This window comes from Echeneis naucrates, chromosome 7, assembly GCF_900963305.1.
Source record: "Echeneis naucrates chromosome 7, fEcheNa1.1, whole genome shotgun sequence".
Lineage (NCBI taxonomy): Eukaryota > Metazoa > Chordata > Actinopteri > Carangiformes > Echeneidae > Echeneis > Echeneis naucrates.
In genome coordinates, this window is record NC_042517.1 from 10,498,659 (window position 1) to 10,522,192 (window position 23,534).

At 40.7% G+C, this 23,534-nt stretch overlaps 4 protein-coding genes across 7 annotated transcripts; 2 read left to right on the forward strand and 2 right to left on the reverse strand.

Moving 5' to 3' along the window:
- Nucleotides 1-530: 530 nt before the first annotated feature.
- Nucleotides 531-3,046, reverse strand: ppp1r3da (protein phosphatase 1, regulatory subunit 3Da). 2 transcript variants are annotated; one of them, XM_029507039.1, is made up of 2 exons: nucleotides 2,837-3,046; nucleotides 531-2,506 (listed from the first exon to the last, which is right to left on the reverse strand). In XM_029507039.1, the coding sequence occupies exon 2, from the start codon at nucleotides 2,478-2,480 to the stop codon at nucleotides 1,560-1,562; it is 921 nt and encodes a 306-aa protein (XP_029362899.1). In that variant the 5' UTR covers nucleotides 2,481-2,506; nucleotides 2,837-3,046; the 3' UTR covers nucleotides 531-1,559. The 2 variants fall into 2 exon arrangements, with proteins under 2 accessions (XP_029362899.1, XP_029362901.1); XM_029507041.1 differs by having other exon boundaries at nucleotides 2,639-3,046.
- A 196-nt stretch (nucleotides 3,047-3,242) lies between these two features.
- On the forward strand, nucleotides 3,243-7,064 carry fam217ba (family with sequence similarity 217 member Ba). 3 transcript variants are annotated; one of them, XM_029507036.1, is made up of 5 exons: nucleotides 3,243-3,344; nucleotides 3,646-3,851; nucleotides 3,966-4,065; nucleotides 4,139-4,203; nucleotides 4,300-7,064. In XM_029507036.1, the coding sequence occupies exons 2-5, from the start codon at nucleotides 3,745-3,747 to the stop codon at nucleotides 5,729-5,731; spliced, it is 1,704 nt and encodes a 567-aa protein (XP_029362896.1). In that variant the 5' UTR covers nucleotides 3,243-3,344; nucleotides 3,646-3,744; the 3' UTR covers nucleotides 5,732-7,064. The 3 variants fall into 3 exon arrangements, with proteins under 3 accessions (XP_029362896.1, XP_029362895.1, XP_029362897.1); XM_029507035.1 differs by lacking the exon at nucleotides 3,243-3,344 and adding an exon at nucleotides 3,375-3,458; XM_029507037.1 differs by lacking the exon at nucleotides 3,243-3,344 and having other exon boundaries at nucleotides 3,722-3,851; nucleotides 3,923-4,065.
- ttll9 (tubulin tyrosine ligase-like family, member 9) lies at nucleotides 7,013-11,105 on the reverse strand. The gene is made up of 14 exons (XM_029507038.1): nucleotides 11,007-11,105; nucleotides 10,663-10,709; nucleotides 10,490-10,582; nucleotides 10,295-10,406; nucleotides 9,996-10,181; nucleotides 9,775-9,843; nucleotides 9,577-9,667; nucleotides 9,374-9,414; nucleotides 9,198-9,285; nucleotides 8,896-8,954; nucleotides 8,573-8,769; nucleotides 8,074-8,187; nucleotides 7,737-7,861; nucleotides 7,013-7,535 (listed from the first exon to the last, which is right to left on the reverse strand). The coding sequence occupies exons 1-14, from the start codon at nucleotides 11,034-11,036 to the stop codon at nucleotides 7,465-7,467; spliced, it is 1,323 nt and encodes a 440-aa protein (XP_029362898.1). The 5' UTR covers nucleotides 11,037-11,105; the 3' UTR covers nucleotides 7,013-7,464.
- Nucleotides 11,106-19,607: 8,502 nt separating this feature from the next.
- On the forward strand, nucleotides 19,608-23,029 carry edn3b (endothelin 3b). The gene is made up of 4 exons (XM_029507196.1): nucleotides 19,608-19,677; nucleotides 19,758-19,974; nucleotides 22,070-22,228; nucleotides 22,915-23,029. The coding sequence occupies exons 1-4, from the start codon at nucleotides 19,608-19,610 to the stop codon at nucleotides 22,967-22,969; spliced, it is 501 nt and encodes a 166-aa protein (XP_029363056.1). The 3' UTR covers nucleotides 22,970-23,029.
- The last annotated feature ends 505 nt before the right edge of the window (nucleotides 23,030-23,534 follow it).

Consider the following 23,534-nt stretch of genomic DNA (forward strand, 5'->3'; position numbering starts at 1 on the left):
TAAGTTAGCTCTTCTAAGGAAGCATAACGGTCAACAACGTTGGACGAGTGTAACAAGTCATACCTTATTTTATCGCTAGTTACTGTGCACCTCTTCAAGCGTTACATACTGTTTTTTATCAAAATGAACATGAAACATGAACATTTCACAATAACTTCTTCCAAATTGGTCCAGCAGCTCGAAACGCGCGAAAGCGTTAAGTTCACTGCGCAGGCGCAGAGCGGGAGCGTCAAGACTCCGGGTGAGCCGATAAATCCAGGACGCCAGGTCAGGCTCAGTGTGTCTTCATGTGGTTCAGGCTTGGTGACAAAACGGGACAAAGTTTTCCAGAGAGGGCTCAGACAGTAGATGATGTCTGTTCAAATAAAAACTAAAATTCATTACGTTATGTACGTCATGTGTAATTTCAGTAGAAACAAGCAGTAATAAAAAAGGCACAAAAAATGCATCCCCTTGTTCATATTATTGCAGTTGAACTACCAGCAAGCAACAGAAAAAATTACCAAAAATGATGGGTTTTTTCTTTTTAATTCCTTGTCTGCATTTCTCTTCAGTTTATGGGGTGTCAACTTTTTAGGAGATTGATGCACTTTTAACCTTGTATCCAAATATTTTATTATTACAGGGAATGTCTGGCATCAACACCCCCCCACACACACAAAAAAACAGTTCCAATTGACCTGCAATCAAAATTAAATGACTCATCGGTTGAAAATGGAAAAATATACAATATTTTAAATATTTGTAATTGTTCCTAAACGGTGATAGAACAATGCTAGGAGAATGTCGTGTGAGTGACAGAGGCTAAGAGAGCTATATGGATTATTGGGATTTTCAAAATAAATTTTAAAAATAGAAAAATATGACTAGAAATAAGTATTAATTATAAGACAGGCTAAACATAATTTGCATTAGTGCTTTATTGTTAAAAGTAAGGAATAAAGTCTCATTCATTATAAGACAAAATTGCATCACTGGCAGTGCTTGGGCATTTAATATTTGACTCAAAAATAAACTCTAAATACAAAGCAAAATTGTTCTGTTATATAAAATTACTTTCTTTTTTCAAATATGCAGTTGGCACAAAACAATGACGTGCTGAATATTTATATAAGACTAAGTGTGTTATCTTCATTGGATGTGCTGACATTAGAGTCCAATTGCTATATAAATAGCTGGGTAAAGTGACGGCTGCAGTGCAAGTGATTGTAAAAGTTTTACTATGGCATTAATGTGAATACTAATGTTTATCACTTTCGCTGTGTCAATTAGAAGTTAATACTGAATCTAACCTTAGTTAGCATATCTACCATAATGTACATACGATAGTACTTTTTGCCAAAAGCAGTAATACAGTGCTTCTAATAGGTTTCCCCCATCTTCTCCTAAACCAGTGCTTCTCAAATAGTGGGGTGCGTGGTGTGATGCAAGGGGGGACGTGTGTGACGCCGCGGAACATGCTTTTTTTGCCGTACTAGAATAAAGTACGGCAAAACGTAAGCAAAATATTTTCTTCTTCCTCTGGGGGGCCTAAAAGAAAATAAATGAGAAGCACTGTCCTAAACAAAGTGTACCATACTATCCTCACATCCTTTGGGCACACTGAGCTTGTAGTTATGGCAAACTAACTTATAATTCTTGCTGTAGTTGTTGTCCCAGTATTCACACCCACCAACTTTGTATTGAATGGCAAACTCTAGCACTGCTCCTGGCTGCAGGAAAGGAGGAACGGGCAGGTGAAAACGAAATATATCACAGCCGAGTTGGTCCCCTCCTCCTTCCCCTGTACTGGTAACAGTGGACACCCATGTGGCCTTCGTCTCTGTGCAACTCTTCCATTTTGTGAACGAATATCGAACTGTGACATCTTTCTCAAAGTCCAAATTGACAACCTGGGTGATTCCAATGATACCCAGTTCAAAACATAAGACTCTCTCCAGACATACTTTCTGCTCACAGAGACGAGACAGGAATCCTGGCTGGTCACCAGGTTGCTGTGAAAAAGACGGTTTCATATATGGCAGCGATATCTCCAGATGTTTTCCATCTGCAAGCTCTGCACCCATCAACAGTCTAAAGGTAACATGATGTGGCACAAGGGGATCCTCTCCAGATTTGAAGAGCCTTATGTCCTCCAGGTCGAGGCCCAAAGAGTCAACAAACCGCACTCCAACATGTCTACATTGTTTCTTCCTCTGGGTCATGGAGGGCAGAGAGAGTGACCGTTGTCGGATGATAGGCTTAGGTGTGGGTTCACATGAGAGACTGGAGGTTTTCTCTTTGGCTCTTAGTGGAGAGACTCTGGGGCTTGGGGGCCGGATTGCAACTGGCTTCTTTACTGTGTCAGGTTTGTCAGCCCGGAGCATTTCAGTCAAGTTTATGGTCAAACAGGGCGCAGAGACACCACAGCAAGACCTGGACATTTGGCCCTCAGATTCAGGGGGGGTACTCTCGTGTCCAACAAACCATCCTCCATCCATGCTCTGCAAAAACTGCTGTTTGTTGTCTGAAAAATACAAGAAATAAAAAATAGAAAGTTATGGAGCATAATTTATTGCCATTTCACACGAAACAGCTAACTGACTGCAAACAAGAGAAAAAAAAGTCTCATTTAAAATATAAGTTGTTGAGTTTTTACCCTAAAATTGCCTGGTGGTGTGCTGCAAATCTGACAGAAGAGCAATTTCGCAGTAAATTTCTCAAAACTGACACTGCAGGAAAGCGAGTGGGCGTGTACACTGGGAATACGTGCTTAACTCCTCTCTCTCTCTCTTTAAACAGTTGTGGCATTACTGAAATGGCACTTCAATTAATTTAGCCGAAGACATCAGCTCACCAGAAAACGAAACGAAGCGTTATTTGCGTCTAAACTGCAGGATGCTGCCTGCTTGATCCTCCATTCAAAGTAAATTTTTATCTGCGCTGCTCATTTCCGCGTGTCACGAGCTCCCCACTGATGGCAGCGATCGGATTAAATGATCTGCAAAAAACAAGCTTCTGCTTAATCTGTCCAACACATGTAAATGTTTGTTTGAAGATCTGCCTCCGTGCGCGCAGCTAAGTACGCAGCAGCAAAATGAGCAGGAGCTCGCCAGTGTCGAATGGGAGATTGAGTAAACCGACAATAACTATCAATGCTGGACGCATTATTTCACCTGCTTTCTCTAAACCCAGAGCGCCACTTTTCTAAGATGTACTCATTGTTTATCAGCACCAAGTTGTACCGCCGGGGAGAGTTCGCACTTTTCATGCAAAAGCTCGAAGTGCGTTCCTGAACTTCAAGTCCCATGATGCACCTGTGCCGCTGACTTCGAACACAAGCTGAGAGCCAGTCAGAGCAGCAGGTAAACAAACCAATCCGACTGGGACGGCGAACCAAACAAAGCGTATGCGGTGCGAGACCGTCTTGCATTTTAAATGGCGAGGAAGATGTCAGACGGAAAACAGACGCGTCCGAGGTCAATAACACAGTAAAAAAAAAAAAAAAAGAAAGAAAATAATCTCATTGTTACTGAGGCAGCGAGGAGGATCGACGGCAAAACACAAGGACGAGTTTAACCTGCAGTGGAGAATAGACTGTCGACATCTGCGCATGATGCATTGCAGCACTTTTAAGAAAACGGGTTTTTTTATCCTCATTCTCAGGATAGAGTACCTGATCCGGGATGTCGGTTGGGTTCTTTAGCTACCGGATCGTTTCATCGTGCTGGACTCAAAACATCATCGCTCCTGGCGACCTGCAACATGGGGCCCATCATGCAGGAGCGCACAGCATCCACGACACTGAAACGCGTCGTCTCCAAAGAGAAGAGCAGGGCGAAAAACACCGAAAATAGCGGACAAGTAACGAGGTATGACTTTTTTTTACCCCCAGTGAATTAACCTAAGACCAGTTCAAATCTGTCGTGTTTGTCTCTGTCAGAGGTTAGAGACGAGTCTGACAGAGCGACATCATGTTTCTGCAGTTCAAAGAAAGGTAACAAGATGAAGAAAGCAGTGGGCCAAATTAGAAATGCACCCCCAGGAACAGGTCAGGATAAGGACACAGTGGCAACAGTGCAGAAGGTGAGTGACGATAAATATTAAGTCGAAATAGTTTTCATAAAACTAACATTATTATTTCTGAATTGTTATGCAGGGGGCACAGTCTAAAGGTGTTAGGGTCAAATCTGGCACAACCCGAAATACAAGCAAACTCTCCAGGTATGTGAGGAGTTGTAGTGCGCACTCTCAGTGGTTGTTTTTGTCCAGGTACTGTAAATCCTAATATTGTCAACACTTGTCTGTTTCTCTTTCCAGCCCAGAAGAAGAAGGTGATTCGAGGCCTCAAATCCGCAAACAATCATCCGGGCAGAAGAAAGAGGACAGGCGAGAAAATCAGCGGATGTCACAATGCAGCAACGAGTTACAGCCAATTTGTGGGGGGATGGGGAAAAATCGGCGAGCCCTATCTCTGCCCCTCTCCCCGATATCGGGGCTACGCCACATGCCAGCACAACCACTAACACACTCCCCAGGCCCCACTACAGAGGCACTACAGCACTACAACCAGAAAGAAGATGATGACACTGACAGTGCCAGCGATCTGTCAGACTCTGAGAGGCTGCCTGTGCTGCCCTCTCCCTGTACCCCCTGCACCCCACCTCACCTCAACCTCCGTGCTGAGGTCATCAACACTAATGACTTTCCTCCGGACTTCCCAGGACCCCGTGGGACTGTGGGTGATGAAGACGAGAGCGAAAAACCCACCTACAGTTACCAAGACTTTCTGCCTCCTCCCTTCAACAGCTGGAGTCTGAGACAGCTGGCAGTGTTTCTACATACAGAGGGCCGTGGTGCCCCCCGGCCCAAGCCTGTAGGGCCCCTAGAGAAGTACCTGGAGAGGCTGCTGCAGCTGGAGTGGCTCCAGATCCAAACAGTGCAAGCAGAGAGCAGCCGTCCGCCAGGGAGTCGCCCAAGGCCACAGGGCTTCCCCTCTGCTACCGTAGCTCACCCCCCAAGGCCTCACACAGCTCCACCATCCCGACTCAACTCCCCTAAAGGGCTGCGGCATATTCAGCGAGCCTTCCCGTTTGTGCCTGTTAACAACCCCCCATCACCTGCCTCAACTCAGCCCCACCCCACCCGCTATCCAGTTTGCCCCCACTGTCACATTCGCTACCCAATGTGCAATGGAAGCTGCTCTGCCTATGCCTACCAGCGCCACTCACGGCTTAGCCCACTGCTCGAGCGCAGAGCCAGACCTGGGGCACCAGCGAAGAGGAGCAGCAGTGAGACCAGAGCACCCTCCACAGAAGGAAGGAGCCCAGGAGGACAAAATGGGAGTGGAGGAGGAGGAGCCCAGACCCCAGTTAGCCCATCAGCTGGAAAGAGTCATGTCAGGCAAATGCAGGCTGCAGGCAATGCCCGAAAGCAACCCCAGGAATCTAACCCGAACTGCAGAGGTCAGGCAAGGAAAAGCCGTGTTAGAGCTAATTCTGAGACAGATGTTAAAAAGGAATCTGGCGGCATGAAAGCAGCTGGGGCAGAGAAACGTCTTTTTGCTGCAAGCAAGAGAGAGGCCATCACCTCCAAGAGAGTGGAGAAGGACTGGCAGAGGACAGAAGCAGGAGGGCAGGCCTCTAAAACAGCCATCAAAAGAGCTGCTAAAGAGCCACAGTCCAATTCCAAAGCACCGCTTAGTAGTAAGCAGAATGGCAAAACAAAAAATGTGCACTTTGTTGCAAAGTAACCTCAGTAGACCTTATGTTAACGCTTTACTGGGTGGTTACTTGGTACAAGAGTTTGAACCTATGCTTGCTTTCTGTGTAATCTATGTAATACTAACGTACTCTAACTGTTGTACAGCAGTCTAAAGCAGTCAGTGTGGTACAGCCTGCAAAGGTCAAAACTATCAGAAGTTCAGCTGGTAGAATAGAACACACATGAAACTTTAATAGAACACAACTATAGACACTGCATTTTGTTTAAAATGTACAGTAATCATGTAGTCAGAGTGCTTCTGCAGAAGCATGAACTTAAACATTACTAGGAAAGCAAAACTTTCATGTAAACGGAACTCCATTGCACTGCAACACTGCATCTCTTAGCGTGCTACTAATGTTGAAGTAGGCATAAAAGAAGCATCCACTGTACTGTCGAACTGACTTCAGAATAAATAATTCATAGTGAAGTTCAATGCAATTACATTTTAGTCAATGAATACAACTGTAGCCGTTACTAGTGGAGTTTTTGATGTAGGAATGTATTTGCTTTCAATGCTCTTACTTTACTCAGTGTTGCTTTTATCTTTCTTTGGTGATGTTTTCATAGGAAACATATTTCCATTTAAAGCATTTCTGACTGAACAGAAGGCGGCACAATGAATGGTAGTGTACTCAGTAATTTGATTCAGATATATTTGTGCAAAGGTTTTACATTTTGGGTTACAAGGGCTTTCGATGTTTGAACAGCTTGAATTGTAGTCTATGATAAACTGTATTTTGCATAGAGCTGAGCTCTTTCTATCATTGAAGATGGTGTACTGTTTGCTACGAATGTAAATGCATATTTTTCCAAGTTTTATATACCATAGTTATATTTATGAGAAGTGTTGTGGTTGACTTATTCATTATTGTTATTGCTTTGTTTACATTGTCTTGCACAAAATGAAAATATTTAGTAAAAGAGCTGAATGTAACTCTATGTCTAATGATGCTGTACAATGGGTCAACCTGAGGATTCAGTGCAACTTCTACACATAATAGTTATTTGGCTTTAAAAATATTTGAAGTCTTCAGAACACTGTTTACATTAGTGTCTTATGTGTTTCTTGTGATATACCATGTACAAATGATTCATGGGAACACTCCATCAGTGTAAATGATGTGATATGTATTCAGATTGCACTTCATTCCTTAATATTCATGTAAAGTATCAAAGCCATAGATAAGGGCCCAGGGGTGGCAATGTTATTATTAATGTGTACATTATGTTGACACGCACGCAGAAAGATTGTAGTACATATTTTCTCAATGTTGAATGCAAGTATTTGTAAGGCATAGAAATAAATGTTTTGCACACAAGGGACATTATCTTGTGTTCTTGTTCTTTGGAACAGCTCCATAAATTTGACAAATTAACTTCTGTCTTCATTACTTGCACACCGTTAAAATGTCAACACTGTCACTAAATCACTCACCATCACAACATTTTCATTCCAGTTCAGATGATGATTTGCACTCTGAAGATTTACTGTAGTTTTAAGAATATATGGCTTTTATTTGCATATTGAGATTGTAATCATCACAGAAAGCTAATAAAATATTACTTTTTTTTTTTGTATTTACTAGAACCTGTCTACTCATATATATATATAAAGAAAACACTGCAACACATACAACACAACTACTAGAAGCCACCATAATGACAAAGCCTTGCACACTAATTACTAGGACACAGATAATAGAAATTAGTGGAGTGTGATTACATCTTCTTCTGACATGGAAATGGTTTAAGTAGCCGGCGAAGTTGCTTTTCTCTGTCATTTACACACCCTGCAATAAAGAACGAGGAGGCATTTTCAGTAATTACTGATAAAGATAATGATGCGGGCTTTTCCACATGTCCGCATGATCAAATACCATAGACATTGCATGTAAAATTTTGCATATTTATTTGAATTTCATTATTCTGCACTTTCTTAAAAATAAAAACATTTCCTTTGCTGTCTAAAAACATTTGCCCAGTTTGATTACCTAAATGTGTGTTGGCAGTGAAACTTGAGCTGCCAAATGTTTCTAGGGTTACATCCTCTCTATAGACGGGCCCATCGTTCCACATGAGATCATAGCCACCGACTCTTTTCTCCTTGCCTGTCAGCCTAATAAGCAAAACCACAGTTAATTATGACAGTGCGCCAGGAAAAAAAGAGCAATTTTTTTAGTGTTAGCCATTGTGAAGTACTTAAAAAAGGAAAAAAAAAAATGTTTTATCCATGATGAATAAAAAGATATCAAGCCCTTGCGCCTTGTTCGTTGATAACAGTTAAAAGAGCTAGATAAATTCAACACTTGACAAGAATGAAGCCTTTACCTTCCCTCCATATCAACAACATTCAAAGTATCCTCCAATAGTCTGCACTTCATTTCGTAATCCTCTTGACTACTTGGCGTGTGCGATGGAGAGGCATTCACTTCAATTAGCCAGCTGTAAAAACATGAGTGATGACATTCTCCAAACATTTATATAGCCCTTTAAGTTGGCCTCGATTCAAACAAGTGTAATAGAAGATGTCTGCAAGTCTAAGAATGTGTGACAGTATTTGCACAAGATGTGCACACTGTTATTTGCAGCAGCATTATTGCATACCTGTAGGTTATAGAGTTGTTTTTCCATACACAGTTGTCTCTGGTAGATTTATAGCTTTGTTTTGAAGCATCCATGATGATGAGCCACAGATTGTGTGTTGTGTTTGCTTGTCTGTGCATGTGCCTCTCAGTGTTTATGTGTGAAGATGCATGCCTCAGTTAAATTCTCTTCATTTGTTGATGCTCTGCGTTGACTTGCTTTCACAATAATTGTGAGCACTTACGATTTCAGGTTCTGATCCAACAGAATGTCGTACCCATAGAGCTCAAAGCAGTGTTTGTCGTTGATAATGACCTTCTGCACACTCTGTAGACTGCGGACAAAGATGTTATCCATCTCCTTAAACAGGGTTTCAACCATCTCTCTGCCATGTTTTGCTGTCAGGTATCTTCGAAGGTACTGTATCTGCCACTTACACCCCTATTTAGAGATGGTTTAAACAATAAAGCAAAAAAGAAGAGATGTTTAAAAAGTAGACGTTTCAGAAAACTGTCACAAATGTGATGCAGTTCATCAGCTAATCTTTGAGGTTCTTAAATTACACACCTTTTCAGGATCATAGTCAGGTGCTGTTTTTTGAACAGCCACATTGGTGAGATGCATATCTGAAAATAGGCACTAAGGAGAATTTGGGATTTTGTAATTATGGGTTCTGCAGGAGCATGGATGAAAGTGACAAAATTAGGAACAAAGGCCTCAGAAATTAGGTCAAACTGGGCTATTTAAAACTTTCTTTCATGAGTATTTCAGTGGACAAATGTTCCATTTGTTAAGGGAATCTCTGGTACTAAAAATCACAGAATCAAACTATCTCATGAGTGCAACAACATGACACCAAAAAAGGATACACTTGTCATTAATACTGCTAAGGGAGAAGCGGGTGCTTGAGAAGCGGGCAAAACCTTCTCGATACAGCCAGGCCTTCAAGGGCACATACTAAAATGCACAAGTATACAGTTTTTCAAACATGCAGAAAAGTATAGATTGTATAAAAATTGTGTGATTTGCAATGTTAAGAACATACTGAAGTGACCAGCACATAGACTCTGAGATCAAATTTCCTGCCTGTGGGGACAAAAAGCATAACAACAACTGAAGTACGGACAGTGATAATTCTCAGTCATTTTACATTTTTCACTTTTTTTGTGAAAAATGATTGTTAGAACATTTGATGATTCTCCAGGAAGTTGAATGCAATAAAATTGTACTTTTCATCCAATTTATTACCATTAATTAGGTAAGGGTTCTCAATGTAGCGTTGTGCCACATAGTTTTCAACTTGAGCTGCATCCTTCTGTTCCTCTGAGCGCGTGCCATCCTGAGTGAGCACAGTGTTATTAATCTGAATGTGTGTGTGTGTCTGTACTCTGTCTGTTTTATCATTTATTTTGCACCCCATTCCTGCATGAAGTCTATACACATTACCTTCTTCCAATCCATGATGTCTTTCAACTTCCTGAACAGAAAAATGCCCTTCCCTTGAGATTTTGCAACCTACCCAACATAAAAAGAAATGATCATAAACTCAAATTTAGCTTTGTGCTTACTTGATTTGATTCCTTTAGATATGTGAGGCCAAGTGTAAATACTGAATTTAATATGACTATATTGCAAGGTATTATATCTATGGTGTACTTCGACCGAACCGGCTTCATGATCCAGGTGCTGCCTGGGCTTCTTTTGAACTCCTCAACAAAGAGATGATACTCGCTGGGCAGTGCAAAAGTGCAAGGGAAAAAATCACACTTGGAAGCCTCTATGTGGCCAAAATCCCTTTCGAGGTTTTTCTTGTATCGTTTGAGGTTTTTCACCATGAGGTTTTTGCGAGTCAGCTGCAACACAAAAACAAAGATGTAACACACAACTTTTGATTTGAAAGATATGTGCTAACTATGGGCAAAATCTCCAGTTTAAAATATCCTACGCAAGACTAATACTATCTTACCTCATAATGGTTGCGAAAGTGGTTTATCCTTACATGTTCCTCCATGTAGAAATGATCAAAATTTTCCCTGAGCCACCCCACGTCACACCAGTTGAAGTCCCATTCTCCATCACTGCAAGAAAGACAACACATAACATATATACAATCCGGTGAATTCAACAAAGAGGCTCGGTGTGATGTAACCAACAGGCTCACTCTTTGACTTCGACCCAGCCTGGTCTTTGGCGCAGGACATCCTGTATGGTGCTCAGTAGGCCACATTTGTAACGCACACAACTTCTCATCTCCCTGAGGAGACATTTACACCGGAATCAATGATACGAGCACTTGTGAATAACTGTTTGCAGTAAACTTAGAGCAACACCCACCGCTCCTCGCTTTTGCCACAGTCATTTGAGCCTTTGTATCCAGGTGTCTGTAAAGGCGAAGAAAAGCAAACCAAGACTAAAATCCCAATCATGAGGCACTTTATCAGCTCTCTCAGCTAAGACGTGCTTATCACTACCTACGTTTACTAGCTAACTGCTCTCATGCACGACAGATTTAACTCGATTTAACTAACTAGGTAGCTAGATAGTCGGAGGGGTTTAACAAAATCCCCAATAGAGAAATTTAAAAAATGTACTTTAAGTAGCATTTGGCTAGCCTGAGCTAAATTAAAACATGTTACTTGGAGATTTATTAGACCTGTTCAAACACACGCTCTCTTTACCTTGTACTTTGACATGGGTGCCAACACCATGAAATAGCCGGGAATTGTATTCGAGTGTAACCGTATAAAGGCTAAAACGTGCGGAAGTGAAAGTGTGTAGCAGCAGTCCGACAGCGAGTCCAAGTCAAAAGCGTTGTGTGTTTGACAACAGCCGTTGTCACGGTAACGGCACATTACTGACGCTGATCCTGCTGTGAGGATAGCTAACAACTCCAGTGTAACACACATCTTAAGCCAAAAGAACAAAGAGAAAAAGGTGTTTCAGGGGAATCCCCTGCATTTTTCATCAGTTGTTTTTGACATTGCTGGTGTGCTCACGCCCGTCACCAATCCTCAGCTACACGAACACACAACCACATGGTGGTGCTAAAACCTTGATTAGGACGATGCCTGAACTTGCAACAAACGTCTTCATTACCTTGAGTGATGGCTTTTCCTTCAACAGTAAGTATGCTCTGCAATTTTCACTTCAAATTAATTACCCCACCGTAGGTTTTATGATGACATAGCCATCAGTAGAGTAGTAACAACAGTGAGATTAACTCAGGCGACTTGGATAATTTATTTTTTACCTAAACCTGTTTTCACTCAGAGATAAAGATAGGAGATAAAAAAACAAACAAACAAAAAAACAACTTAATTACTTAAGTGTGGGATTTTAATTTCATCATGCAGTGACTAATGTCAGATTTTGACGTAATATCAAATGGTTAAACATTTTTATATATATATATATATATAGAGATCACTACTACTACGGACAGATGTTTGTCTTATATATATATATAAGACAAACATCTGTCCGTAGTAGTAGTAGTAGTAGTAGTAGTGATGAAAACTGTATGACTTTACATGACCAAACATGCCTGAGGGACAAATGGCCCTGTGATCGCACATATTCTATGTGTTTTACCATGACAACAAGATTATGGAAGAAAACAGTCTGGAGCGAAGAAAGCTGGATCATACTTCAGGACAAGTCAAGTCAAGCCAAGCAGAACTTTATTTGTATCTAGAAGGATAAAAACAACCCACACAAGACAACAAAGCACAATAATACAATAATAAAGGGATAAAGGGAAAGTAACACTAACATGAATGGCAGTGGTTGTGTGGTCAAGCTGATATTACTATCTTTTACTGCAGGATGTTACGTGGCTAAGGGTGTAAAAGAGTGCTTTGTATCGTTTGCTTTTGGCCAGTGGCAATATCTGAAACTCCAGGTGCAGTGGAAAGGTGGTGTCAGAGGAAATGGATTCTGCTTTCTATAAAAAATGGTTTGCAATATGGCTCAGACAGACTTTTGTTTTAGTGTCTATGTTATAGCTACAGATCTTGATCAACTTTTGTTCTTGAATTTTTTTTTCCAATTGCCTGAAGCATCTCAACAGATAAAAGAAAAGGGAAAAAAAAGAAAGTGGGAAAAGTTAGAAAAGATAAAGCAGTGGGGAGCAGGGGTGGACAGTAACAAAGTAAATTTACTTGAGTACTGTACTTAAGTACAGTTTTTGAGTATCTGTACTTTACTTGAGTATTATTTTTAGGGGATACTTTTACTTTCACTTCACTACATTTGAAGAACAAATATTGTACATTTTACTCCACTACATTTCTATTGATGCCCTTGTTCACTACTTTTGTACTCGTTTATGGTTTTAAATTTCCTTTTTTTTTTTTTTTTTTTTTTGTTCCAGGTAAGAATATGGCATCCTGCATCTATGACAAGAAGTACTATCGCAAAAGGAGGCAGAGGAGGAACTAGGCATGGAGCACACAGGACTGTCTATTAATCAAGTTGAATAGTAGAGACAGCAACACGAGGTAACACACAGCACAACCAGCAGAGACCGGAGCCCCCACAGACCCCCCCGGAGTTTGAGACTGTGTTTACTGTGTCCATATAAAATATGTTGTGTACAGACGAGACTAGACCAGAGACCGGACCCCTCCAGAGACTGGAGACTAGACCAGAGGTCTCCAAATCTGGTCCTGGATGTTTCCTGATTCAAATGAGTGACTCCTGATCAGACTTCAGCAGAGCTTGATGACGAGCTGATCATTTGAATCAGGTGTGTTTGAGCAGGAAACGTCAAAAACATTCAGGACAGTGGCCCTCCAGGACCGGCGCTGGAGACCTCTGGACCGGACCAAACCCCTCCAGGACCGGCGCTGGAGACCTCTGGACCGGACCAAACCCCTCCAGGACCGGAGCTGGAGACCTCTGGACCGGACCAAACCCCTCCAGGACCGGCGCTGGAGACCTCTGGGCTGAGATTTCTTGGTACAGCAGCCAACAATCTTAATGTCTATCTCAAAATGCTCAACAAGCTTCTGCAACAGCAGGTGAGGCTGTATACTGCTAAAAGCTCATAACAACTGCACTGACCACAGTTTGACAAATTTCCTTCTTCAGTCTGACTATTCTAAATGAAGCTGAGCAGCTCCAACTGTTACATCTTAAAAAGCTTACGAATATGCTTCATCTTATTCAGAATGTCCAATTTCATCAACCTTTTAAATGCATACTTGTGAACTTCAGCTGTAGCTCTAGGTAAGTACTTACTAAGATAGATATTTTATGCAATGGGAACTATTATGGATCACTCCCATAGTTTGAGTAAATTAAATATTCATTAAAAAATATTGATCACTATAGCCAATAATGTTATTACAGGGCTCATAGGTTTACAAGGTTTCTAAGCGTTCATAACATTCAGTAAAACTAAAAAAGGAAAGACAGACTGATTTGATTTCAGTAGATTTGGTTTTAGAACAAGTGTTTGTTGCTAAAATCATGAAAACCTGAAATATAACACATTAAACTCTTAACACAAAGTAAGATCTGCTGAAAAGAAATTGAAATCTTACCTTCTCATTGCTGCAAAATTTATAGCTCACCGAGAAAAGAGACTATATTTTTAAAGGTAATTACACAATTGTTGATATTTCTGTACTAAAACTACTAAAACTAAAAGAGGGACTACAGTACATCACAATTTCTGATCAACATAGTATAGTAAGAACTTGACCCCTGACATAAAAACTTTGACATGTATTGCTTAATTTCCTTGTCTCAGGATTGGAACTGTAGTGTTTTGGGTTTTTTTTCTCATCCACCCACCGGTAATCAAATAATAAACTCTACTTTTAGTTGTGGCATGGGGCATGGCATATGGGTTGGAGTTCAGATGGATATAATTTGATATAGATGTATAGTTTGAACAAAAATCCAAGCGTCCATAGTACTGAAAAACATAGTCCTGGCCTCTGAGTAGCGTGAAATAGGTTCTGTCAGTTGAGCCAAAACCCAGTCTCAAAACCAACCATGCTGATCAGCTATAAAACTAATTGCTTTATTGGCCATTTCATCCATTTTAAAACATGACTTGTGGCTAGAAGAACCAATTTTCAAATTACTTTCATAGGACTTCTGTCATTATTTTAGAAGACGGCTGAAATTACCAGCAGACCAAAAAATGTAATGAATTGTGATTGCGTACATCGCACATTTCACATCAAAAACAGCTTGCTGTAAAATGAGCTAATAATAATTGACTTGGGCTGCTGTCAGACTCTTTGCTGCAGGTATGTAATCCTCCATATCAGGTGAAGCTAAATGTCTAATTTTGCTATATTGCTATAATCACTTGCCCACAGGCAAACACATAGCAATTATAGCAATTAATCAATCAAGTAAACAAATTATGTTCAAAAGTGACAAATTACTCAAATGGACATATAGAAATTATATTGCCCACCATATGCTGTCTGCTGACAGCATATAAAAGAAGTTTTGTGCTTCAAAGCCAAGGCATTTGAAAGCACCATCCGTCAGCTAACCTTTGGTTAAACCACGTTAAACTGTTAACTAATATCTGTAGCTATGCCTCTGATTTTATTAACTGCTTGTTTTAGTCTTAATGCAACATGAAAAACTGCTCCCATACTGCCACTTTCTCAGAATGAGACCCTGAGTTGACTGTCAGATTTTTATTTATTTATTTATTATTATTTTTTAAGATTTACTCTCTGGCTTTTTCTTGTTTTATTTGACAGGACAGCTTGAAGAGTGACAGGAGATGGATGAGAGACAAAATGACATGCAGCAAATTACCCTGGCCAGAACAAAAACCCTGTAGCCTCATGTTTTATGGGGTGCTCATGACACCCCTTGAGCCTCAGTTTTAAGTGTCAACTGAGTCTGACTCTTTCAAACATATAGCCTGTGTTTTCCATGGATCTACAGTTTAATTGGAAGCACATTGCCCTAGTTTTTTTAAATCTATATTTTTTTCCCTCTTTGGCTTAGTTTGACAATGCAGAGCTCACCACAATGTGGGTTTTAGATAAATCTGTGTCCGACCACTCGCTGAAGTATCCTGAAGGTCACACGGTTCTCAGTGGCAAGGAGTCTTCAGTCCTGAAAAACCATATCACCCTCACCAGCAACCGAAAAATGGTTAGATGCGGGTTCTAAGTGCATCAGCTGTTACTCAAAATATAAGTACTCATGCTGGAATGATCTGTTTGGTGGAAAATTCAGCATAGCCATTTATATTTCTGTAAAGTCTTATTTTCTCTCTTCCAGCATTTTAACATCACAAGTGTGTCACATCGTCAATTCAAAGAAGCAAAGAGAAGTGAGGGTAAAGCTTTGAAGCGTGAAAGAGATATGGGGACAATAGGCCTCTGATATGCGCCATCTGTGCACTGAAATGCGCCAGTGAGTATCTTATTTGAGGTCAAATTTGCCCCTGTGAGATGACAGTCTGCCTTCTATCCTACATGCCATTGCTCTTCACTCCACAAAAGACAGTAAGTCCCTGCTGCCAGGAATACGAGTCCAAGTGATCTACATGATCGGTTTCTTTGTCTGTGTACAAAGGTGTCCTCTTATTGCTGTATCTGAGTAAATCTGTTTAGCTGGCAGAAAGAATTATTCCTCTCCCTAATGGAGCAGGTAAAGTGGGGTTTTGTTCATCTTAAAATTCATTTTAATTTCTAGTTCAAAATTGATATTCCCTTACTTTCTTTGTTTGATTTACTTACCCTAATCAGACAGGCAGAGCCATTTTATCCTCCCTCATATTCATCTCAACAAGCTTGTCTGCAGCCCCTGACATGTTAATGCCATTGGTTTGTTGTTTTGCCCTCCCTTAACTCAGTGGCTCTACTGCGCTCCAGGAATAATGAGTTCACAAATCTCCAGGCTTTGTTCACAAAATATTTTTTCATAAAACATAAGACAAGGCCAAAAAAAAAAAAAAAAACAACAACAAAAAAAAAAAAAAACAAGAGAGCAGCAGCATACATTCTTGTATACATGGGGTGCTGAACATATGAAGTGAGCTATTATCAATTTTGGAAAGAAGATGTAAGTGAGCATACAACACTTACGTTATGAACCATATTCCACCATATTTCTTGTGAGAAGTAGTGTAGGTCATTGATACCTTTTTTTATTTTTAAGAACGGCAATCCTAATGACCACAAGGAAAACTATTTACATGCTGAAATGTGTTTGATAAGGTTAAAAGATTTAACTGAGTTCTAATTATTGAAGTCGGCCATTACATTTAACTCCCTCAGTCCGTTTTTATATTAACTTGATCAGCTAAGACTAAATGAAGAACATCTTTAGGGTGGATTTATAACCCTCAGTGTAAAAAAGCGTCCATGATCATATGATCTCTGCAGTGTTGCAGCATCGGATTGACCAAATCAGGTTGTAAGAACTCCTTTACAAAAATCCTAAATAATACCTTAAAAGTATGCACGCATCACGTGACCACTTAACCACATGCAGCGAACTGTAGGAGAAGAAAACAGAATATGGTCTTCATTTATCTGGAATGCTGTGTTTCCCCAGCTTGGGGATTATGCCAGAGAGTTGGGGTATGGCACAAAACCCTAGCCTTGGGGAATTTGGGAAGGAGCCAGAGGGCAGTCATGAGTCAAACAGATTTAGGTCTACTGGATGCCTGTGTAGAAAAGCACAAACTTGCTTATATATGCTTGTATACAACCCCGGGGGGGGGATGTGGGAAACTTTGGATCATCATGCAACTGCATTTACATAAATCTCCTAATTTATTATTGAAGTTATATATTAGTGTCATGTTGTACATGCGTTCTTCTTTTGTTATTGAATACTGCAGTTACTGTCGGGGTACAGGTTTTTCTGCCCAGATGGCTTACATTGACATTGATCTTCCTTCTATATGTATTATTTCTACAATTTTAGGAGACAGGCTTTCTGTAACACTCATGAAAGTTTGTTGTTTGTATGTTTTACAGAAAATGTTTGTTATGTTTTTATGTTTTTAATGGTAGTCTGGTTCTTTATGACAAAGGTTGCCCTGAGAAGCAGCACAAAGTGAACAGAAGCTAAAGTTGGAGGCTTGGTGAATTAAATTTGTCTTTGTAACAGTAGGTACACCCTCAAAAAGTCTTCTGCTGACCTCTTTCCCCCAGTTTTCCTGGACACACTTCAAATTCCTACAGGTGTTCCTGCTTAACTTCCATGGATACCTCATGGAGCTTCACACTCCATGGTGGCATGATTGAGAGACACAATGGATTAATTACTCTGAGATATATTCAATTACATGGATTGTGGCATTTTGGAATTTTACACCTGGTTGTCAATCATTCACTGAATATTTGACGTCTAAGCTATTTTCATTTTGTTTTATGGAGCTTCGGTGTGGCCTCCTATAAGTTAGAAACAGTTGTGTGATTGTTTCAGTTAGTTAGCAACACTGCACTGTTTGAACCAACTGGCTGGAAATATGGTCTTTATCGTGCATTTGTTGAATAAAAATAAAACACTGTGACGGCTTTAGGTAATATTCACGTTTCTTCTCCTGCTAAATCACCTTGACCTGGTTCGTGTCTTAAAGGTGAGGTATGCCTTAGAGCATGAGCCAGTGTTTTTCCCCTCACATTTCATTACTGGAACAGGTTGATCTTTTTCTCAACTCATCTTTGGCTCATAAAGTTCTCATGAAGTCAGATGCCCTTGGCACAGTTTAGAGTGTTGTCTTGATCTGAGGGAGTTGTGGTCTAAATTTGCCATTCAACATATGAGTCTTCTCTAATGTCTAATGTCATTGGTTTCTTCAACTTCATAGGGGGCAAAAAGATGTATTTTTCAGCATCTCAATGTACAGCATTACGTTTTCATTGCTCAAGAGTCGTCATGTAAACACCACCAGAATCAACTTTAGTTGCACCAGATGTTCCGTTCAAACATAAACTAAGAAATATGGATGATTTATCTTCATCAAAATAATATCGTTATTTTATAAATAAACTGGATCGGTTTTATTTCGGAAAAAGAAGCTAGAAGGTGCTGCAATAAAGGCTTTAATGGGGCAGGGGGCCAGAGTCACCTCATGAACTGCTGACAGCGTTTAAACAAAGAATTCAAGCTCGTTGTAAGCTTGAGGCTTGTCCAAAGTATGTAGCTCTGAGGGTGGAACCACTTTATAGTGATTGCCTGATTTGCCTATTCTTAGCTTAGAAATTGTAAAAGTTTGGTTCTATTTATTTAACATCATTTCATAAATCACTAGTTTGAATGCGGTAGTTTCAAAGAACTGAAGAATGATTTTAGATACGTTCCTGTTTGTACACTGAAATATGAGAAATATCCCCAGAAAGCAGCTGAGATAGGAGGATGTATGTAGACTGAGTTTGTGCTTCCATCTGTCCCCAGAAGGCAGCCATGCGTACTGTTAACATCCTTCGAGCAAGACAGGAGATAAAATCTGAATTTAAAACTGCACCTGCTGTATTACCTCATGGACCTGCAGGAACACTGTATCTTCTCAGCATTGTAATTGATACATACAAACACCTGTAATTACTTCCAAACTAAAAGAAAGATTTGAACACCGGATCCAGCCTATGTCTGAAATGGTGGCAGATGGACGGTGGCAGAGGATGCGATGTGCTTCAGCGGTTCTGTTTTGTGAATCAATGACAAGACAAAAAAAAAGGAAAAATCCCTCAACCACACAGTTGCAATATTATGTGAGGCAATTAATTAATGGCTCAAGGCCCCAAGATTCGCTGTTGAGTGAGCTCTTTGACAGAGACAAAGATCATATTTTTCATGTATGAACACGAGCAGATCCCTCTCAGTCTCTCTCTCTCTCTCACACACACACAGGAATATGGTGATGAATCTGACAACCTGTCAGAGGGGGTGCTGGGGGAGGCGTGGGCGTAAACCTGACTCCCTGCAAAAAGCCAGTGTCTGATTCGGGCTGTTAGAAGGCGAGGTGACTTGAAGGAGAACAAATCCTCTCTTTTGCTCCCTCACACACCACCTTTGCTGTGCAGCGGGGGCTCGGAGAGCATTTTGTGTTCAGAAAAAAAAAAAAAACGCACTTGCCACTCACTTGAATGTGGTACTTACAGTGAGGATTTACGACATCATAAATATGCAAGGGAACCGTTTTGTGGACCGTATGAGATGAACCGCACGTGGATCTACACTGAAGTGATTGGATTTTCTCTGGTGGGGGGTTGATTTGTTTGAACCCAATGCATTGCATCTTCATCGGGATATGATTATTTCTGGGAATATCTGACATGGCAAGGATACTCTCCATCCTCGTGAAAATCATGCTTGTCAAAATAGTGGGATTTATTCTCTTACAAGGTAGGTTTGCAAACTCAGACGCAACTTATCTCATTACTTAGCGCAGTTCGTTATTTCTGAAATATTTCCGTTGCACTCAGGTGTGCTGACCTCGGATGTCACGGTCAAATCAGAGGTCATCCCCGGAGGTGGTCCAGGCTCCAGCAGGGAGTCTGGGCCCGGGGCATCCTCCGGGTTCCTCCTGCCTGAGGCTCCGGAGTCCAAGTCCAGACCGAAGCGCTGCACCTGTTATTCCTACAAGGATAAGGAGTGCGTCTACTACTGCCACCTGGATATCATCTGGATCAACACTCCCGAGTAAGAGCTGTCCGCCTCAGTGCTCTAACATGTGTCTAATTCCCGGTAGTCCACCAGGACCTGCTGCCATTGAGCAAGACAAATCCGCGTTTGCGCAACCTCTCTTTGTTCAGCGCGGATAAAGCGCGTCAATTAGGACTCTCTAAAGACCAGATTGGCATACGGTCGATTTATGCAATTCAATAGGCGCACTAAAGCCAAGAAACTGTAACAAGTCACGCCCGAAATCTTCAACCCCCCACCCCGAAGCGCCAGAGGCACAATCACGGTTCAAGTGATGGCAAGCCTGACAGAAACAAACTCAACCTGCGAGGTCAAACTCCGCCTGAGGAGATGTGGCGCTTTAATGCGCCTTTCCCTCTTCATTTCGCTTTCAATTCATTCACAAGTCCCAGATCATGAATAAAACAAATAAGATCCGTTCCTGAAAATGGCTGCATGCCTCAAAGGAACTAAGACCCAAAATGGAATCTGGACTGCTCTGGTTAACAATCACTTCAATTCTCTATTAAACTTCAAATTCTGGGGCACAAACATGCGAAAGAGCCAATATCGCTATTACAGTAACTGAGTACAAAGTGTGACTGGCAGGTGACTGTATGGAGGATATGAGGTGGAATGGACAGAGATCAGACAGATCTGACATGAGAACCTAAAAGCTTTTGGAAAAGGGCAATTCGGGCTATTTTGACTGTGCTTTCCTGCTTTTGTGCCAAAATTTGTTGCTTCAGGTTCTTGCTATTTTTAAAACGTGCTCTATAAATAAACTTGAATTTTTGCTGTTCACAATGTTGGAATGTACTATAGCGCTCCTTCCATTCATCACTAGAGACTGATTTGTTGAGAAGTGAGTTTTCCAGTAATTTTCTGCTACAGAATTATGATTTAAATTTGAGCTATTTTTATTTTGGAAACGTCTAATTCTACTTCAACCAGACAAACTAATCAATCCAAAGGACAGTATATTTTCCACATTTTAGATTCATTAACTTTTTACTCTAGTGGAACTTCTTATTATGTATGGACAAATCCTGCAGATGGTATCTTAATGAAGGTATTATTATTCATGATGGTTAAAATAGTTTGGCGGAATGGGTGTGGGACCCCCCATTTGGTCATGCTGTGATCACCAAAAGTGAGGTCCCTTCTGGCCTGAGATTAGATCCCTTCCAGATACTTGCTTTGCAGGGGATGACCATGTTATAGATAACTCAGTAGCTGTCAGGACCAGTGGCATTTTAGTCTGTTCATGCTTACACCATGTATGTTCTATATGGCCTTGTATATTGCTGATTAGCAGCAATACATAAAAATATAATTAGCAAAATTGTGTTGGGGAATGGTGTTTTGTTCTACCACCTCCCAGCTACTTATTAAATGTACTGGCAAGACAGTAGAGGAGCATTCCTCCATCTTCTTTCTTTTACTGCCAAGACCGCTGCTAGCCTTTCAGGTAAAAATCGTACCTTATTACAGCTTTGCAAGTCAGGACATATGGGCATAGTTGAAGGACTGAGCAGGATGTTGACGTGGTTAATAAGGCTTACACGAAAGCACTGTGTCTCATTTCATGTGGTTGAAGACAAACTCCTTAAGAATGATTTGGTTGTCTTGAATAAGAAGCTGACCCTTAATTTAACCTGAATGCTCAAAAGGACAGTCATTGCTTCGTGCATTTTACTGTCAGTGTGTGTATGTGTCATTGTCTCTCCTTTTGTGGATTCTCCCTTGCACTACAATCATAATTGCAGAAAAGAGTTTTTCCTCAGCTTGTCGTTGTTGTTACAAGGCAGGATCCCTCAAAGTTTCTCTCCTACAATCAGATAATCGCTGCCAGCTGACCTCAGCTCCAGACCTCAGCTCCAGACCTTTCTTGATATATTGAGACACAGTCACTTCACCCTCTTTTCTCTGAATAGGTTAAAGGAGTGACAAATCTTTTACCCTGGGGATGGTCGGGTATGAAAAACTGAGTATACAACGTTAAACAGCTAGCTGCAGGACTATTAAAAGACTTGTTTATGACAATACCTAATACTGATGTATTTATTTTCCTGTTACTGAAGAAAATTACCTGTTTGTTTCAATTCTTCAGGCGCACCGTGCCGTATGGTATGTCGAGCTACCGAGGCCCTCAGCGAATCAGGCGTTCTGCTGTTGGACAACCAAAAGGACAAGACGGGGCAAAGACTGAGCGCTGCGTTTGCATTGGGCACGACAATGACCCTGAATGCCGTGATTTCTGTTTGTCAAGGTCAGTTTGATTCTTTCTGTAAAAGCAACATTAGATACTTTCAAGATACTTCCATCAATTTGACAACCCAGCCTAAGAGTGAAATAAACAGTTTTAATTGGAGCTCATTAAAAGGCTTTTAATCAACACTATGCTCAAGCAGTTATAAATTATTTACTGAAGGTTGACAGTGATGATTAGCGTGCTCTTAGAAATGTATATGTTTGAATATTTAAGTTTATATGTGATACGGAAACACTTTAATATGACCGTCTGCTCACAGAAAGTTGACAAATTTCTTTGGTTGTAAACTAAATAGGACTTAGTTTAGACATATAGTTTTACATGAGGCCATTCCACCAATTTCACACGTATACCTGAGCTGATTTACTGGTTTCTTTGAAGGTTTTGTGACAGTCTAATGTGGAGGTTGTAATGGTTGCATTATGGGGCGTGTAGAAACCAGTCTTGTTGGAGATTCATCCATGCTAAAGACTGAGATGAAATATAAAAGTTTCATTGTTAAATGTTCTTTTCAAAGGCTCTGCAGAGAGCACAACTGTGGAGTTTCCACATTCTCTGCTACTCTTTGTGTTTTTTTAGTTTTAGTTATTTTTCTCTCTAATCTTAGACCTTTGGAAGCACAATGCTAAATCACTAAATTGGTCCTGTAAAATGAATGTTAATGTGAAATGATCTCTGAAAAGCCCTCTGCAGAGAGTACCCCTGAGGAGGCTCCAAAGGGTCCCTGGACCAGGATGACACACTGACATCCCTCCACTTTCTGATCTTCTTCCTGGAGGATTGGACTCTTTACGCCTCCACAGCCCTTTAAACCCTTGGCACTCTAACCTGCCACAGGTACCCTCAAAGTCAAGAAAAGAACTTTCCAGCAAGTTTCATCAGGCCGAGCGGTTTCAAGAACTCTTCAGCAAATTCAGTGCAGATCCCTGGAGGCTTTTTGTTCCTTTCTTGTTCCCTCCTGAGATGAGCACAAGGATTACTTTCGCCATAATACAGAGTAATACAATAATCAATGACTTTGCTTCTGTCAAGCTTGCCCAGGCAAACTATTTGTATTCACCTCTGGTAACAGGGACTACACTTGACTCTATTGTTCAAAACAATACGATAAGCCTGTGACAACTTATGAGAGACAACTACCATGTGTGGAAATATCTTGGAAAGTTTAAGTGCTAAAAAAAACTTAGGGGTTTTGTAAAATCTTGCTTTGCAAAAGATCAAAGTAGCCAAACTAAACAAAAAGCAAAGCTTTCAAGCACTTGTCTCCTGGGACGTAATGATCTTCGGCTTTGGAGAATATATA